We start from the raw sequence: 20,694 nt of genomic DNA, 5'->3' as shown, positions 1-20,694 counted from the left end.
TGATTAATTTTATAGTTTAGTTATTACCCTTTACAAGTTTGTCTTTTCTGATGATGCTTTATTTGTTTAATTAAAGTTTCAAATGATAAAGTTGTTTATTATCTGTTAAATATAAATCATTACAGTTAAAAACAGATTGTTCTTTCTTCAGCTACATGAAACTGTTACATGTGATGCAGGTTCTTTAAAGTGTAATTAATATTTGTTTATACTATATGTGTGTGGTACTGTATTTTGCGCCAACCCATAAGCACCCACCCAGTTGAACTGACCCACAATGTTAAAAATCTTAAAGGTAGCAAAACTTACATCCAAATTAGATCTTCATTTATATAGTAGTCATTTTGGCAGTATGTTGTGAATTGTACATATCTTAGTAAATGTAATGGACATAGAATTGAGGGAATACTGTAGAGGGAAATAGTAAATATTTCTCAGAACATTTAAAATAAAAATGAGAGCAACTTATTTAACGTACAGGTAGTTAAATTACAAAATATGTGAGGTTAGTGTTTATTTTTGGTGTTATTAGTGTAAAATTATATGTTTCATGTAAAAATCCAGTTTTGATATTACACTATCATGGATTTATTAATTTTTCATATTTGTTTTTATTGACCCTCAAAACGCTGGTTTAATGCCCCTCAAAATGCTGATTCTGATCAAGTAATGATGTTTTCAAAAATATCAAGTTACGTACAAAGTGCTATATTTCACTGATCATCATTCTACAAACATGTAATTTTGCAATGTAAATTACCCCCTAGTTGTCCGTTTTTGATGCAGTGCCAAGAAGGTACACTTCAATTAATAGCAAATTTTAGATGTACGGTAAGCAAATACATGATTGTACCCATATATTTTTTTGGAAACTATAAAATAATTTTTGAGTTGTTGGCAATTTTAAAGTCATCATACATATATCCTATCTAAAAAGTATAATAGAAAGTTCATGACAGGTTCAGTTTTTTTTCTAGCCAATAATATTTGTTCACCTACATTTTGAGGGGCACCAGCATTCTGAGGGGCCCCTACCTGTAGTGAGAAAAGCAGCCAGAAAGAGAGAAAAGTAAAACTTGAATCAGAAAGGGATACAAAGACACCTCTCCCCAACCCCCCCCCCCTGCCTTTGTTTTAATGTTCTTGACTTGAATGTTGAAAATAATAAGACAATATATATGCAGATAACACAATAAAGGTTAAAGTGGAAAGTCATTTATCATTTTACCCTTACTTTCTGCCTTGTGATTTTCAATTCTTTTTCCAATTATTTTGGCAATTTCATTTGGCAGTTGCCAATTCGAAAGTGTTCATTGAACCCATGGCATTTTCCTTCCCAAAGGACTTGTGGGGGTGTGTATGTGTATATCTGTAACAAGTTGGCACTTAAAAACCACTTCACTAAACACTAAAAGTTGTGACCAAATACAATATGAAATGACACAAGGGGGTGTCTGCCATCAACCACACACTTTTGACATACTGTATGTGTGACATTATGTAACAAAGTTAACTTAAATTCTTTTCTCCAAAAAATGTTTGATGGTAAATTACCTTAGGAGTGAAATTATTTGTCCTTGAGAATGATCAGAATTTACAGTTTATAGCAGCTTCAGGATGACTAAAGAAAAAGGCCCTTATGGGAAGCTGAGACATTGAACTTGTGTGGTCTACTTCTAGTGCAGCAAGTAACAGTTAAATGGTGGGTCTACTTAGTGCAGCAAGTAACAGTTACAGTTAAATGGTGGGTCTACTCAGTGCAGCATGTAACAGTTAAATGATAGGTCTACTTCTAGTGTGCAAGTAACAGTTAAATGGTGGGTCTACTTAGTGCAGCAAGTAACAATTAAATGGTGGGTCTACTTCTAGTGCCGCAAGTAACAGTTAAATGGTGGGTCTACTTCTAGTGCAGCAAATAACAGTTACAGTTAAATGGTAGGTCTACTTAGTGCAGTATGTAACAGTTAAATGATAGGTCTACTTCTAGTGTGCAAGTAACAGTTAAATGGTGGGTCTACTTAGTGCAGCATGTAACAGTTAAAGGGTGGGTCTATTTATTGCAGAAAGTAACAGTTAAAGGGTGGGTCTACTTATTGCAGCAAGTAACAGTTAAATGATATGTCTACTTAGTGCAGCAAGCAACAGTTAAATGATAGGTCTACTTAGTGCAGCATGTAACAGTTAAAGGGTGGGTCTATTTATTGCAGCAAGTAACAGTTAAATGATAGGTCTTCTTAGTGCAGCAAGCAACAGTTAAAGGGTGGGTCTACTTATTGCAGCAAGTAACAGTTAAATGATACCTCTACTTAGTGCAGCAAGTAAAAGTTAAAGGGTGGGTCCACTTAGTGCAGCAAGTAACAGCTAAAGTATGGGTCTACTTAGTGTGCAGCAAGTAAGTCAAACAGTGGGTCTACTTAGCGCAGCAAGTAAGTTTAAAGGGTGGGTCTTCTCAGTGCAGCAAGTAACAGTCAAAGAGTGGGGGTACTTAGTGCACCAAGTACAGTGCCCAGATACACCCTTTATATGATATCTCCCCAAAAAGAACCAGATGTTTGTTTGTTGTTTTAGTGAAGTTATTTTTTCCCAAAGTTTTCTGTCACATTTATAAGCCAACGAAGATGATCAGGTTTGTGCCCCATTTAAAACACTGGTTGACCAAAATAATTTAGTGTTCTACTACCTTAAAGAAAGTGTTCAAACAGACAGTAGTCCTACAGTGTTGTTGTACCCGATAGATCATGACTGCAATACCTATAATGTTATATAAAACAATATTACATTATTGATAAGTACTGTAATTATATGCAGAAATGAAACCTTGGATCAAATGTACACAGGTCTTGAAGGCTTGAAGCAAAAACACCACAGAGACTGTAGGACTGAATACTGATATGGGGAGCTATACTATACAACTACACAAGATGCTGTACATATGGAGGACACCCTATTATATGATACAGTATATCAGAGTGCTGGTAGCAAGATCAGGTATATTTATATAATGCATATAAGATCTGTTTTTACCTCCATGTATAATGGTAAGAAAAGATGGAAAGAGGCCCCAGACAATGGTACTGTAGAGAGAGCAATTGTGAAACAAGATAGTATGGTGGTGATGTCAAGTACAGCACTGTGTTATATGTGTGTACCGTAGAGCTATACACACAGTACAGCACTGTGTGTATATAGTGTGTACTGTAGCTATACACACAGTACAGCACTGTGTTATATAGTGTGTACTGTAGCTATACACACAGTACAGCACTGTGTTACAGTATATAGTGTGTACTGTAGCTATACACAGTACAGCACTGTGTTATATGTGTGTACTGTAGCTATACACACAGTACAGCACTGTGTTATATGTGTGTAATATAGCTATACACACAGTACAGCACTGTGTTATATAGTGTGTACTGTAGCTATACACAGTACAGCACTGTGTTATATGTGTGTAATATAGCTATACACACAGTACAGCACTGTGTTATATAGTGTGTACTGTAGCTATACACAGTACAGCACTGTGTTATATAGTGTGTACTGTAGCTATACACACAGTACAGCACTGTGTTATATAGTGTGTACTGTAGCTATACACAGTACAGCTGTATGTTATATGTGTGTACTGTAGCTATACACACAGTACAGCACTGTGTTATATGTGTGTACTGTAGCTATACACACAGTACAGCACTGTGTTATATACGTACTGTAGCTATACACACAGTACAGCACTGTGTTATATATGTACTGTAGCTATACACAGTACAGCACTGTGTTATATAGTGTGTACTGAAGCTATACACACATAGTACAGCACTGTGTTATATGTGTGTACTGTAGCTACAGTATGTACACAAAGTACAGCACTGTGTACATGTGTGTACTGTAGCTACACACAGTACAGCACTGTGTTATAATATGTGTGTACTGTAGCTACACACAGAGAGACAGTTAGGTGCCTTGTGAGAATGTCATATTGTAACCACCTTTACGAATTGTTCTACAGTTACACAGCCTCAACGAAAAACTGCTAAAGATTTGATTGTACGGTGAAAGCAGAAAACGTTGATCAATTTCTTCTTATGTATTGAAGCACTTTTATGAATTAATTAATTTACCCTTATAATGGAAGTAAAAATTATATAACTTAAAAGTTTAACACAGGCAGATATAATATTAAGGGTTTTTTATTTTTTTGTTTCCTTCTCTCATTTCTGGTTTCTCAGTTACAATGCTAATTGGCATTTTTATAATGAAGTTAACTATGTACATGCATTATACCATCCGACTATAAACAACAGTTATCAATTCCAACTTCAGGTTCCAATGTCACATGTACGCAAGATCGTTCGAGACCCTAGCTTTCTGAATGCTGCACCACTTTTATTGAACTCCCTTCCATTGATATTAGGTCTTCAGATTCTATTATTCAATTCAATTTCAAGCGCTGTATTGAAACTTTTCTTTTCCCTCAACTCTATTAGTTTTTGTACATGCACCCGTAAAGCGCATTGGACAACTTTTGTTGGAGTCTGCGCTATATAAGACTAGTTATTATTATTATTGTATAGGGTATGTAAGTATTTTGTACTATTGTATAGGGTATTGTATAGGGTATTAAACTTTCTGAATGCTGCACCACTTTTATTGAACTCCCTCCCATTGAAATTAGGTCTTCAGATTCTATTATTCAATTCAATTTTCAAGCGCTGTATTGAAACTATATTAGACTAGTTATTATATTATTATTGTATATAGAGGGTATTAAAGTGAGCTCTCTAACACACAACACTGATAAATGTGTACGTAAGTGTACAAGAAAAACTACAATTAAGCGATGATACTGTAACAACACACACACAGACAGACACATATATGCATCCAAGTCTCTAATACAATTCTGCACACGTATGACAAGCCATGTGGGACAAACACCGCATAATATATCTGCGTATTAATTCGAATATATACGCGTATTAATTGTACATGTGTAAAGTTTTGCTTTTTGAAGCGATCTCGCGAGCCCGCCAAAACATTTATCGTTGGTATATGTACACAGCAAGAGCGGAAATATTTTTTCGTGAATATTCTAATTAATCCGTGCATATATTGGATTTAATCCCCATATGTATTCTATTTAATACGTGTATATATTCGAATTAATACGTGTATATATTCGAATTAATACGTGTATATACAGTATATTAGAATTAATACGCGGATATATTTAAGCCATATGATTGGCTAATAATATATACGCGTATATATTCCAATTAATACGCGTATAAATTCCAATTAATACGCGGATATATTATGCAGTGTTTGTCCCACATGGCTTGCCATACACACGTGGTAAACACTACCGTATATAGTCCTACTCATCTCATTCATAGCAAACATAACATTACAACCAGACATGGGATATGGTGATGAAGTACCAGATACTGTACTAGATCATAACCATACTGAACCTTCTGTGTACAGACCAAATGATAAATTCCGAGCACTATCAGTTAACAACAGTGGTTCTTTATTTAAAGCTGCTGTTTCTGATGACCGTGGGTCAATTTATCAAATGCTGCTCAATATTAAAAATACCATATGCAGCAAACTGCAGTTTCATTTCTTAAATTCCACCAGTCGACAAATTTCATATTCATAGACCTAAAAGCAAAATCTACTTTACTCACTTGAAAAGTGTCCTTTACATACATGTGATGAATACTTTCTTGGAAAAGGAGAGGCAAACCTCTTTAAAGGGGAAGTGGGATCTCATGTTATGATTATTCCATTTACAGACAAAATAAACAAGTTCTTTCCATTTTATACACAGACTATTAATTCTGCCTATAGAGTATAGACATACTTCAGGTATGAGAAAGCAATTGCAGTTTGGGACAGGTGACCTTAAAGAATGTGAAGTCTGCCAGATAAATTTTACTGCACCACTTTTGGGAATAGATAGCTTATCTGTTATGTTTCACGATCCCTAACAATGAAGTTTACATACCAATCCTGATAACCCTTAGTGGTTTTACAGAGCCTACCAATAAGATACCAGGATTCTTCAGATTCCTCTTGACAATAGATATCTTTGTTCAGGATCAAATACCTCAGAATTTATTATTTTGGGGGTAAATTGTATTCTTACACTTTTTCAACAGTGCTATTAAAATCCTCACATGTACAGGTATGATGAAATACAAAGTTACCTCAAATAATAAATAAATATTTACAAATATTATTTTCCACTGTGTATGATAAAAAATATGGATTTGAATGGTCTTCAAATCAATGCACCCTTAAAGGTTGGTTTGCACAATTTTTGTAGCCAAATGCAAACTCAAATATTTGTTAATATTTATTTGGTTGTCCTACCCTTTTTTTTTCTTTTTTTTTTTCTTTCATCCAAACCATTAAAAGAGCAGGACCAAGCCACATTCCGATATTTGCAAACAAGCGATACCAAATCCACAGAAGAGGTTTTTCAGTAAGACTGCAAAGCAGCAGTTTTGAATTGGGTAAAGAGAATCTGGTTCCTGATGTGATTTTTGAACTGAAAAACCTAACATTATTTGTTGGAATGAAACACTAACAGCTACACCACACCTTCACTTTAACTGATCTATCCCTTTTCATGGTTTATTTTCCATGCACGAGTCATATCCTGACAGAGTACATGATTTCACATCACGAAGAGAAATAACGACAACCTTTACACACAGAAAGCTACAAATTTGTTTGGTTAGGATGGACGCTACAGACGCTAACTGCTTCCTCTTTCGCCTAGCGTCACTCAATGACGCATTTGTGTGTGTGATGCACTTGAACACCAATTTAAACTAGGCACATAATACAGGGCATATATACTCTGTGTTAGTGTATGTGTACTATATATATATATGTACTATATACAGTATAGCTAATACACATAGTAAAATAAGGTACAGTAATGTAGTGCACTGTATGTAGCACTGCACTGTAAGTACACAGTAGCCCATAGCAGTGTAACACTGTACAAGTATAGGAGGACTGTAACATGAAACACATAGACAGTATATGACTGACTGACTGATTGACTGACTCACTAACTGATGGGTTGATTGACTGACTGACCAACTGACCGACCAACTGACTCATTGACTAACTAATTTAGGAAGATAAAATCCACACCTCTATGTTAACATTGTAGGCCATGTAAACATTACATGGCTTGGTCAAAGGCAAAGTGACGCAAAATGACAAACCAAAATTTGCACCTTTATGTGGCCAAGAAACACAGCAGCATTTCTGAAATATTAGACACTTAGTTTTAAAGCTATATTATCACTTTCAATAATATGAGTGATTTCGGTCAAAATGCATCACTCTTCCGGAGTGCCGAAACTGCAAACCTTAGTAAACTGTCACTTCTCAAAGTTCAATCTACATTCAGTATGTACAGTTAATAAAACACCCCTATACAGATCAAGACAAGATAAATGAGGATTAACAGATCCCTCTAGCACTTTGACAAGAAATGTTTACGAAACAGCTGACAAGAGGTAAACCAAGATGGCACACGGTAAAGTATTTACCGTTTTTAATTTAAATGGGTATAAACGAGAGGTTTGCCCCAACTTAGACGTTCACCTTTGACAGATGTTGTGAAGGTCCGTGTCAGTTTAAACAAGTGTTCGTTCGATGGTAAACAGAGGTTTACTACCTAAAGAGAGATTTATGGTTACACTACGTGGCAAACAGTGTAGGGGAGGATAAAATATGTGTTGAGCGGGATGTGGAGAGATGGTTTAAAAGCATTCATGTTCACAAAGAAATGAGAAAAGAAAAGAAAAGGAAAAAGAAAGGCATATATACAGGTCAAAACAAATTACCAAAAGGGGAGAATTGTGACAGAGCAAAAGTTATCTTACGTTGCAGTATTTGCCAGTGGTAGAAAATGATACACAGTACAGTTAAATGTGTCCTACTGACATGTCAACAGATCAAATAGTAGGTTTCTCTTCTCCTATTTGTTTTTTCTTCATTTATTTGGAGGGGAACCATCGACTTTCACTTCTGTAAATAGCTTGTTGCAACATGTATAAATTTAACCAAGCCTATTATAATGTACTGTATGTACTCAAATTACCAAATGCAGTTGATCAAAATGAGACATCTTTCTAGATTTATTCACCTTCAACATATTATCACCCGGACACTTTTCATATCAGCATAAATCACACAAGGGTAAAAAAAATTTTAAAAATATGAAAACATTCAGTCACATGGTATGTTCTCCATTCATGTCCTGTCTCTCAGTAGCTGTGCTCAGAGCCTACTGTAACTAATTGTAACTTACTTCACCTACAGTATAACATACTGGTTAATAACCTCGGGTTCATAACCTCTGCACCATCCCTATTTTCCTGAGCATTTGAACACTCAAACCTCAAGTGAGGTCTACAGTTTTGTCTTTACAAATTTCAATGTTAGTTTCTTTCTCATCTTCTCCCCTTGCCAAGTACCGAGCCTCTCTAAATTTAGAACCACACACGGCTTCACTGTCGATGAATTCAATCATCGACTCCACTCCACATGAAGGAAACGCTAAAACTGAAATGTCCACCGTCCACGGATGGTCTTTGTTAGATTTCGATGACTTTCGCAACGATCTCCTTTTCGGTTTGTCGTTATTATTACTTACGTCTGCTCTTAACCCTGGTAACAGTATCCATACTAGGCCACTTAGTGTAATTCTGTTCTTTGTTACCTGTATGTCTGGGATGCATATCTAGGTTTCACTCAAAATGTATGGGTAATTCTAACCCTCCGCTTCCTCCCTCCACTCCTCCCCCCCCCTCCCCTCCCCGCTTCACCCTTCATCCTTACTTCCATGCCCAACCAGTACAAGCTCTACCAAACCCCTCTTTCATGAAATGAGACTTATTACTGGTTGTTATGTTTAACTTGTATTGTTTAATAAATATCCCATTGTTAACTGATAGTAGGTAGTCTTACCAAATAAACAATTTGTAACTATTATTCATTGCATAGGCAAACAGGCAATGTTTTAATGGTGTGTGCAAAGAGGCAAGTCAAAGATCAAAGTACCGATCTCAGAATGTTAACTAATAATCTACAAATACAGTTGAGTTCTAACTGGATAGCACCTACCATATGTGCTACTGTCGAGATTTACACCGGGAAGATGGTGCATTTACGATGCTTCCGAATATAGATTCGGAAAGGATTGATTGACTGGGGGCAGAGTCTCAGATGGGAATTGGGGCGCATTGGTAAAACGTTACCAGTTTTGTAGGTTAGGTGGATAAAGAAAGTGCATAAGTAGACAGGAGACGGTAAGGGAAGAGCAAAGTACACTGTAAACTAACAGACTACAACCAGATATAGTGAGCTTTAACTATATTCCACTAGATGATAGCACCTACCGTATGTGCTGCTGTCGAGATTAACACCGGGAAGATGGTGCGATGCTGGTGCATTTTCAAAGCGGGTGTTGAAAAGTGTGTCCATCAGAGTGGACTTCCCCAGACCTGTTTCACCTAAAAAGCAGAAATAGAACAAGAAAAGAGATCAGCATATTATAAGCAAAATGGTACATAGTAATTCAGATAGATAGCAACATTTTAATCGACAACAGCAAACGTAACAAATAGGTTCTAATTTCACAGTCGAAGTTTCAAAAATCATTGTGTAAGATCTGCCATTCTAGTCAACATGCAGAATCAAAAGGAAGGCAGTTGGGGAAATTGAGGAGGTTGCTCCAGTGTAAAATTGATATGAATTTTGATACATAAAGGTAGATGGGCAAGCTCATTATATTGATTGATAAATTATATTGATTGATAAATTTATTGATAAATTCTCAGGACAACATTCCCTTTTTCTCCATATCATATATTATATTAAAATGCAATGTTCTGTCTTTTATTCAATAAACCTGCGCCGTCATGAAACCTCTCATACTCTTCCATTTCTTCTCTACCACATTTACTCGATGTATATAACTTTTCTGTACTTTTCGGAGTTCTTTCCACTAATTTGCTGAAATCTGATAAGAAACTTCGCGGAGTGGTTGTCAAGAAACCACTTAAAACTCAAATGAGAGATGACAGTAATTGAAACATGAAAGCGTCCGTCGAGTGAAACCGAAAGGAAGCGGGCTCGCATTCCTCAGTCAACATTTCAGGTTCCCTAGGGACAGATCTCACTACCAGGATGTAATTTCAGGAAATATTAATTAGTGTGTACTGTGTACATAACAAGTTATCTGCCAGATGGGACATATAACGACCAATTTCTGAAAGCAATGTCTTCCTGTTTCGTCTTTATTTTTAGCGAGATAACTCAGATTGCGTTATTAAAATCATTATTCTTGCCACATTGTGTGCTGCACAGTCTTTGACATTAAAGGCAGATCTCAAGACACTCGATGATACATGGACAAAAGTTCTGTAATGTTCTCATTTATGATGCCTTAATCTCTAATATTGTACCTTGAGGTCAGTGGTTATCAATACCACCCTCCCTCCACCTCCTTCCCATATCCTTTCTCCTTCCCCTCCCCCCTTCCCATTTCGTACACCATCCTTCCCGTTTCTCTTCCCTTCCCCATCCCCTCCCATTTTCCTTCTCCTACCTTTCTATATATACTACCCTCTCTCCTCCCTCCTCCTATTTCCTGCCTCATCCTTCCCATATCTCTTCCCTTGCCCCATCCCCTCATATCTTCCTTCTCCTCTCCTACCTTTCTATATCCTACCCCTTTCCTACCTCCTCTCCTCCCCCTCCCTTCCCCATCTCCTTCCCCTGTGTTTCTGTCATATCTCATTCTGTAGAGAACTAAATGTGCCAGTACAGTACATGTCAGAGGTGTCTTGGAATCTGTTCGTATTCACGACAGACAACAGTATCAGAGTCACAAGTTGTAACTTCTCAACTTCTCAGGGATTCAATCACCAGAGAAGTCTAATTTTCCTTTTTATTTCATTGCACAGTAATGCACGCTTTCAATAGCACATGTACAGATACTGTACTATACAAAGTATTGGTCATAACACCTGCTTTGGAAAATTGACTAACTTTACATGAAACTGGTAGACCTGTTTTCCCACTGACTTCCGAGCCCTGCCTCATTCATGCTGAAAATATGTGTGGTCATGTCCACATAGGTCACATACAGTAAACGAAGCTACTGCAGTATAGCAAATAGATATGATAGTTTACAGATTTACAGTTTAAGATTTTATTTACATTACATTTACATTACAGTAGTACCTACTAAACAGTACTACAGACAAACAGAGAAATTTCCCATCTCAGCTTAATTTTCTCTTGGAAAAGGAAATGCTATTGAAACCAACACCCTAATAATAGTTGTTTGTAAAACATAAGCCCCACATGTTTTCAATTGTCCTCCCTTAGAGAGAAATTCAGAAATAATGCAAGCTTTCAGATTCATTCCTTTTTTCCCCCGGGAACCTAGTTCCTTAGTATGAATGTTCATTATGTTCTATTAAAGTTTACAGACTCAACAATACTTAGCCATAGGATATGCTTAAGGCTTTTGCAGGTATACAAACTTGTATCACATGTACTCAATCACAAAATTGAGCGACACAGACAATTTCCAACAAGTTTCCATCTTGTATGTCAACCTGAAGCCTGTTTAGCCTAATTACAGTACTACAAAAACTCTTGTACAATAGAGTTAAAAATTTGAAATATTTAAAACCTTACTTATAGCCAGGGCAACAAAACCACTCAAAGGCCAGTTTGCTAGTCTATTGTTATCCTTTCAACCGTGGAACAATGCCCATTCAAATTGGCCCTCATCTGTTCAATATTCGTTACAACAAAAGTCAACAACTTTGATAGTCTTCCACATCCCTTGACAGTGCTTACGGGCCTGAGAAGTCAACAAACTCAAAATGTCCCCATCGGACAAAAAACAATTTCTTGTGTCCACACGCTTTTATTCACCGTTACTCTAGCAGAAAGGACCTATTAGGTCACTTTGCAAGATTTGGAAGCCGGTCAAACTACTGTATGTCAGACTAATCCAATCACACTAGGAAATGGAGAAAAGATGAGAAAATTATCTTCTTTTTTTCAGCCTTACTTTCTTTAATTGAAAATAATGATCCGTGTTACATTGGAAATCCTTGTTTTCTTCCATTTCAAGAACGGACAGACACTATTGTACTGGGCGGCTCCTACACACAACTGATCCAAACTGAATGAAGAGAGATCCTAAATCTATCAACTCGACCACAATGAGAAGGTATATAAAGATACCAAGAAAAAGGAACAGGAAATGAAGACGTTGTCTACAGTACTAATGTCTGTCAGAAAATGTGAAAACATTTTTCAACGTATGTTTCGAGATCTATTTCCTATGCAGAAAGACACGATTACTATATAGTTTAAAATGAAAAAAAAACCCTACTAAAGTATGAAAACAATTATAAGCAGATCATGAACGAAACACAGCAATTTTACAAGCATTAGACGTAAACGACAGCATCGCTGGATTATTCACTGTCTTCTTCCAGTTTTCAGATTTACTGAGTCGATGGCAAAAACTTGGCATGGAACATGAAAACGTTGCTGCCTTTCCTTTCTGAGAAGGTACTGCATACATTTTTTAAGCGATTAAACTTTGCTGTACACTATTTATAAGTAACCTATTTCAAATATTTTTAATGTCCCCAGAGTTGGCCCAGTTTACAGATCAAGCATAAATGTAGTACTACAGCATACCCTCTCCGATAGTGTTGCTCATGAATATGTATGTATAGCACACTTAGAACATGGGGAGGGACTGTATGAGAGGAGTGAATAAAAAGTTTAACTACAGAGACAGTTTTTACTCCAGCTTAAAGTTCTACAAAAGACAGGTTCACTCAAATTTCTTTCTCCTATAATTTCAAATTAAATTGCACATTAATGTTACCCATGATGTTCCAATTGTTTGCCATCACAGGAACGTAATATTAAAAGATTTGACTGAACGTAAATCCTTCCTTCAAAATGGCTGCAGAAAGCGGCCTTATTGTATTTCACATTTACCATAGTAGTAAAGAAGGGCCTTACTTCTACTTTCGATTCATAACACGTATATCATATCTGAAGTTGCACTCACACCTGCACAGTCAGGAACGTGAAATGCTTCAAATGCAATCACAAGTTTCAGTTTTGCTTTAGTGTGTACAGTATATTGTTGCGGCACACGCAAGCTGAAGCAGTTTTGATTTTTAAGTTATTAAAAACTGTCCTAACTATAATCATACATTAATAAATTATACAAATATGAAATCAAAACCATACACTTTAAAACTCACACTAAATCAATAACAACTATACCAGCCTGCTGCACATTGATAGTACTTAGAGTGTGCACTGAATATATAAATATAAACATATAATATATATATTTACTTAAACTAACAGCTGTCACCATAGCCTGTTAATCTGTATTATGACCTAAGGCTACATGTATGTATTGTGGTATGGCACCATTGTATCTTTTCATGGAAAGTAGTCGCTTGATGAAAATTTAAAAGGTTTCCAAAACAAGTAACATAATTAAAGTAGAAAGTTAGAAAAAGTGCTCGTTTTTTATTTAATGATATGGAAAGAACTTGCATGTTTTCGGAAGCTAGGAGACCCTGCGGACAAATGTTTTCCGAACATATCAGCAAATTTCCTGTCAAACACACTTTGGAATCTGAGAGTGTATCTATGAAATCATCATAACCTTTTCCATCAAAATCCCAGGAAGAACAGTCCTTTGTGTATCTAGTTACTTCAGGGCTTCTTATCTGGTCCCTTACCACTCATTGCACCTTTAGTCTGATCAATGCGTTAACAACTTTGTCTCTTTCTCGAAAAGAGACAATCAGTTTGATAAGAAAGCACCTGGATGGATAAACAGGCACACATATTTGCATATTTTCCCCGAGTAGAAGTAGGGTGGGTTCAAACCGTATAATATATACTGTAATATAGATACATACGATACTACTACACACACTTGTCACAAACCTGTTAAGACTGTTTTTAAAAGACGAACAAAGCCAGCCGGCATAGCTTGGTGATTCCTTGCCCGATTTTATAGCTTCACAACAAATTTCTTCTTGTACTTTGTAATATTACTATATATACAGTCTCTACAAATAGGTTTTAAACTGTCTTCAGTTTTAATTTGCTCATTTCTTTCTTGAAAATGTTTAACTAATATTATAAGATCAATGCTGAAAGAGATTATCAAGTGGTGTAAGAATAGGTGTCAGTTGATATGTAGTTTTATAATGAGATGCATATTTCAACTTATCGAAATGGTGATGTATGCAAATTATCTATAAACTACAGCTAGAATGATGACAGCTCAGATTTCATTCACAAACTGGAAGCTGTTTTGCTGTGAAGAACTACCTTCCATAAAATTAAGAATTTAAGACCAACTTTATTGTCGTGTTAGTCCCACCAGCATGATGCAATGGGAATTTATCGAATACACCCTCTGAACAACAAGGTTATTATTCCTAGAATTCATATGTTACCACTTGCTAAAACCTACTGCAACTGCTCGGTATATTTAATTGCTATTATATACTCAATTCCAAGCAATACTCTGTTAATACACCACATGCACCTTTGGGCTGCAAGGAAGTAAGCCTACTACATTGCAGAAAAGCTGTAGAAAAGACTTTGAAGTCATTTTGAACATCATATAGTATGTTGAGAACAAGGGCATAGACAGGGCGAGACAAGTTACTGGTCTTTGATTTTCAACGTCCCGGCTAGTATGGGTCATTTTCATGAAAATGCTGAGAATTCTCTCTTACTGCATGGACCTTAACTTGTGGCATTCAGAGAGTTATGTTTGTAAAACAATATACATATATTTTTGGCTGGTGTCGGTCAGTCAGGATCAGTGCAAACTGATTTAGGCCCAATAAAACTGCAGCGTTGCAATACTTACTAAATATCTGTTAGGTATGTACCGTAAATCTCTTTACTTTGTGACAATACTATATTCCATTTTCAATTTCTACCGGAGAAAATAAGGCAGGTGGCTGTATTTTCTACTGGCTATCAACATAATTAAATTTTCACTAACAAATAAATTGACTGAATTTCAATTAGTGGCTAGGAAAGAATTAATTTTATAGATCTTTAGTCATCATCGCGTCTAATCTTGTGGCCTTTTTGCTTTAGTCAAGTTATTCTGTTAGCTGACATTTTGGCGGAACACAAGAGTACAATCTAATAAATACGATGTACCTGTAGAGACCAAGGAAAAGCAAACTTATTATTGCTTCAATATAAAATGTTGAAATTTACTAAAATTCTATTTGGATAAGTAACCTACATTGTGCAGTATTAATTTCTCACACATTGAACTTTAACACATGGTTTTGGTTTTCATTTACTATGTTTTTTGTGCTTATTGCTCAGTTGAAATCACTTTTGTTTCATGCAATTGATCATATTGTATTTCACCAGACATAAAAGTCTCATCTCATCACACAGTTGAAATAGTGTTCAAGGTACTTTACTAGAGAAAACACAAAAGCAGTTAATTGGTGTATGTCACCACAGATCATTCCTCAAATCACATCATTCCAGTGTCTGAACTGCAACACACTTTACATCTCTACAACGATACAGGTTATGAAGCTTGACGTTGAATCAATCATCAATGTGCTTTGTTCCACAAGATCTGTAGTAACATTTTTTTTCCATATTTGTATATATATTGTTGACTAAATTACTAGTGTTTAAATTGCTCTATTTACTGAAGAACGTATTACTTCTCGTTGTGTTTTATTTTTATCTTGTACAGTGTCTTGTTCTTTGTTTCATTGTTAACTTTTTGTTAAGGCAATTTTTTGGATAAATCTAATATATTAATATATTTTATAAGTCTCAGACTTCATCATACCTCACAGAACTGAAGGACGAGATACTGACGTGAAGCTTTATTAAAATACAGGAAATGTTTTCCTGATATCAATCAATAAACAGTCACAGATATTCAAATTTAAACATTTAAATACTTGTTGTGCGAGTAAAAATGGTGGGTACAAGTACCATCTAGTTTAAAGAGCATTTCCTGCAAATAAGTTTGCTAATATTAGAGGTTTTCTGCTGTTGTTTGGCATAACAGACAACTTCAGGAGCATTCGTGATAGATAAGGGTACTCCCAAGAATAGAGAAGTCACACACTCTTCTGTTTTCTAGTTTTCCTTCTTTTTAACACTCTTGTCATTTGTTTGTTTTCTACTTATTCAATATCTTTATTTCCATATCTTTTTTACTGATTTCTTTTGGTCACGTTTTGCATGGTGAATTCCTGCAACGGCCATGAATTTACCACAATCCTCGTTCATACGGTTTGCAAGGTGTTCTAACCTAAGAAATGTTCACAGGGGAACTACATAGATTGATTCACTAGCATGGAATGTTGACTTAGAATGATGACTTACCCACACATAATATATTGAATGCAAATCCCTTAGCTACGGATTTGTTAACTAGTTGATCAGGAAGACTATCAAAGCCGACTTGGCCTGTGAGAGATAAGTCCCGGACTTGAGCATCATGTTGACCATTTTGTTGTTGATACTGCAAAGAAACAAAAATACAACACTATCAGCCTATAGATTCAAAACATGAAAAATATTCAAATAGTAGTTTTCACAGAATATCTTGTGGTTTACGTTCTACATAGCAATTTTCAAATTTATGACCTTTTCATATAGATTGTAAGATAGGCCTATTCCAAAATAAGAAGAATCGGATTACAACCACTGAACACATCTTGATATTTGTGTAGCAAGTTTGGCCAATACATGTTATGCTAGTATAGGCTTTTATTTCATACTGTAATTTGGGAACTTTCAATGAACCCATTAGCAACCACACATGTATACAACATCAATCCTGGAAATAATGTCATGCTTAGTTATATAACTACAGTAACTTCTTATTACTTATAGCTTTTTCAAACACTGGTAACATCATGCAGTAATCAAGCCAACTTCTCTGGCCAAATTTTAAAAATAATCAAAATCTGTATACTTCAGTGAGGCTGTGTCACATCAACTTTTTTCAATCTGAAGCATGTGAAACTAACATTAATCCTGATGAGTCTTTAGTGTTGTTTGGATCTACTGTAATGTGGGCCTAACTATGTGAGTTAAGTGAACATAACAATAGTCACCATAATAGTACTTTGCCAACTCTTGAGTTCATGCTGCCACTCTCAGAAATATTGTAAATGACTTGCTGACTTGAGTTAGCACTTCAACCATCCTAGACAAGATATGGGTTTGGCTAAGTGTGTAACTTTAGGGCCAACACAATTAGGCCTAGCCTAGTATTAGTAACAGTATTATCACTACCTACTGACCATCAGTTAGGCTTAGCCTATTTCAACTTTTCTTTATGTTTCAACATATATTATGTGTGACAGCTTAATACTTCATTGGGTGTTTGAAATGATAAAGTGGGGACTTTCTGCAAGGAATGACTCCATTTTCGGCAAATGCTTGAATCACCACGCCCATTCATTGCAATGGTATGTGGCTCGTGATAAACAAAAGCATGCAGCCTAGTGTTAGCGGAAGTAACGTGTGTACTGTGATGGAGCTTGTTAGGATAGGAAGCCTGAAGAAGATTTTATAGTAAGGAAATTAAACAGCAAGAAGTACTTTCAGAATTAAAGAAAAAACTTGGAGTAAAACAACACATAGTAGTGAGCCAACTCCTCACCCCGTTGCCTTGGTTATTGTGTGCATCGTCGTCTTGTGTCATTGTCATTTCTGAATCTTGGGTTTCTTCGCCGTTCACTTGGCTTTCTGTCTCCTCTACACGGTCGTTCTCACTAGCAGAATCTGTATCCATATCAGTACACAGTTGTTCTTCAATGCTACGTACGTAAATGTATTTTTTAAAGGGGTTAGCTAATGCTAACTCAAATTCAAAAGTTCTGTGGGTTGCAGCTTCTCTCAGGACAAAAGTCTCAAATGTGGTTGAATCGCCGAAAGTCATGGACCGTGCAAATTACAAATTTGCAGAATCAACACGGCTGGAAATATGTGCACAGTGTAAGTGTTAGAGGGCACAAGTTCCCAATAGCCTGTAACTTCATTTACTCCACGACAATACAAATATTAATACAGGATGCGATTTCCTTCCGGCTTGTATCTAACCACGGAAACTTGTCATAGCCCGTTAAGACTAACCGGGGGGCACAGTGATTTATTTTAGTGACGAACTCATAGATACCAATATTTTGAGTGTGTCGTTTGGTAAACGAGTGAGTAACGTAAGTCAGACTTGGTACATGGTAGTCCTACGCCTTACCAGAAACGTTCCAAATTTAAAGGGTGAGCGCACATAGCCTATGTATATTATCAGGGAATTACGGGTAATGGTGGGGGAACTTCACTTTATAAAAACGTAATGGAAAATATATATCTATTTCGAGTCCCTCCAGTAAATAGTTATTTTTTTTTTAATTTGGTTATATTAATAGTGCATAGGACTCGCTACCGAAAATGAAAGTATTCGTATATATTGGCAAGAATTAAAATCATTATTCTTGCCACATTGTATTCTGCAGTCTTTGACAGGCAGATCTACGCAAATGTATTTAAAATGATGGAAATGGTGGCAAGATTTTGCATCTAAAACGATCCCCTTAAGTACCGATACAAAAATTTCTCAAAGGGGAGGGATTTCTCTGCCATTAAATCACGCCCTAGAACGGATGTAAGCCAAATTTCGTACCCGCCCCTCCCCGCCGCCCCATTCAAAGAGAAAACGCCAAATCGAGACAAATGGTATAGCAGGGCAAATCCAAGCATACTTCTGGGGAGTTTACTACCCTCCCAAAACATCAGGGGTAGGCGTAGCCCCCCCCCCTTCTCCATGGCAGACAGAATATTACAAAAAAATCTTTATTACAGTAATAAACATTTAACATGTATATGCGGTACAACAGATACAGTCCAAAGTTCTTCAACGTTGTTTCAACAGTGGCAAAATGTAGCACCATTCTGCATCTAAGCAGGCCTCCATTTTTACAACATTTATGAAAGGGTAGTGTGGGGGCCCAGATGGGACATTATAATTTCACCTGCTGGTTTCAAAATTTCTTCTTTTCTTTAAAGTGCGAGTCCGTTTGATGTTTGCTTTTTGGTTTGCCTTTAACTGCTTTGAAATATCGATTGGCTGTTTCACCCATGACGAAACTTAAATAAACGATTTAGAATGCTTTTGCGGCATTCAGTCCCCCCCCCCCCTAATGCAAAGGAGTCCCAGCAGAATGATCTAACATTGTCACGGAGTGCTCGCTAGCTTCAAGTTGGAATAAAATGAAGAGCAGAAACATAGTCCTCCCCGGTTTCACACCCTCTCCAATATAAAATCCTGGACCAGCCCTTGTAAATTTTTTGACCTCTCACATTGTAAGAACGAACATATCTATGTTTCTGTTGATGCAGTGACATAACCACGGAGTTGGGTGTGCGTTAAAAGCTAATCCACCAGTAGTAGTCAGGTATACTTGCACCACCTGTACCCTTTAATATAGGAACTCATACAACAATTTAAAAACATTATACCCATATGCAAGCCATTTGACAGTATTTGACGCCCCCCCCCCCAACCCCTCCTCAAACTATATATGCTGTGTATCTTTTCTGGTTATACCGGTTTCATAAAAATGAAAACTGGCCCAAGCCATTACCATACCAGGGAGTCGGTCCCTACATATATACTCGGTTTACGAAGAAACTGGGTATCAATATTACCTGTGGCCTATATAGAACAGGATTGGGTTTAATTCGCCATTTTAAGTGGCATATTTGCAGTTATTTAATTGTTTACAACAAATCAAAATGATCTTTCATGTTTATTATTATTCGTTTTTGTGAGCGATAGAAATAAAAGTAGGGAATGATTCCACTTTTTTTGTTTAATGTCAGTGACCCAGCCAAACTTCAAAAAGCTGTTTACATATTTGCAGCATGATTTGTCTCGCTAAATGTAAAATACGTCGCTCGGCGATCCACTACTTTTCTCTTCTTGTCCATATAGACAGATTTTTTCTCTCAAGTTAATCCATGTTGTTTGAAGTTGCTCAATTGTTTCCTAACTTTCAGTTTTATAAATCTAGGTTTGTCAAAAGTGAAGAGCCAAACACAAAACGCTGAATACCAACGCCGAGATAGCAATCCTCGTCCGAGATGATCAAATACACTGCACGTAATTTCACCGACTTGCATATCTGCAATCCCACACGCCGTTACGAAGAAGCATCCGTTAAAAAGCGATGTTATCTCGGAATGAAGCGTTGAGAAAATGCCAATCCCTCTGGCTATGAACATAGTATAAATCACTTAGTCTGGGAAGGATTCATCTAGACAATATACTGAACAATGGCTGCAGATCTGTATATTCAAGACATGAACTGCGTCATACTTCACACCGCTACCCTCCCCTACCCTCCCTTCCCATCCCCCCAATTTTGTCCCTTCCATATACCTCCCATCTGCTCTCTTCCCATCCCCTCCGCTCCCGTCCGGGTACCCTCCCTTTCTCTCCAGTCCCCTCTTATTCCCTTCCCCCATCCCTGCCTCGTTTTTTATGTGTATCATTCTTCTATTGTT

At 36.6% G+C, this 20,694-nt stretch overlaps 2 protein-coding genes across 2 annotated transcripts in view; one reads left to right on the top strand and one right to left on the bottom strand.

Moving 5' to 3' along the window:
• LOC139979457 (septin-11-like) overlaps nt 1-18,369 on the bottom strand; it is a 36,898-nt gene extending 18,529 nt beyond the window's left edge. The window contains exons 1-3 of the mRNA XM_071990255.1: nt 17,792-18,369; nt 16,504-16,642; nt 9,438-9,551 (exon numbers count right to left, since the gene is read on the bottom strand). Of these exons, the coding sequence (XP_071846356.1) occupies nt 9,438-9,551; nt 16,504-16,642; nt 17,792-18,070 (532 nt within the window). The 5' untranslated portion in view covers nt 18,071-18,369. The remainder of the gene's footprint in view (nt 1-9,437; nt 9,552-16,503; nt 16,643-17,791) is intronic.
• The window catches only part of LOC139979493 (protein FAM114A2-like), a 314,900-nt gene that overhangs the window by 78,600 nt on the left and 215,606 nt on the right, over nt 1-20,694 (top strand). The gene's annotated exons all lie outside the window — the stretch shown is intronic.

This window comes from Apostichopus japonicus, chromosome 14 (genome assembly GCF_037975245.1).
Source record: "Apostichopus japonicus isolate 1M-3 chromosome 14, ASM3797524v1, whole genome shotgun sequence".
Taxonomy (NCBI): Eukaryota; Metazoa; Echinodermata; class Holothuroidea; order Aspidochirotida; family Stichopodidae; genus Apostichopus; species Apostichopus japonicus.
This window is presented reverse-complemented; position numbering and strand designations above follow the sequence as displayed.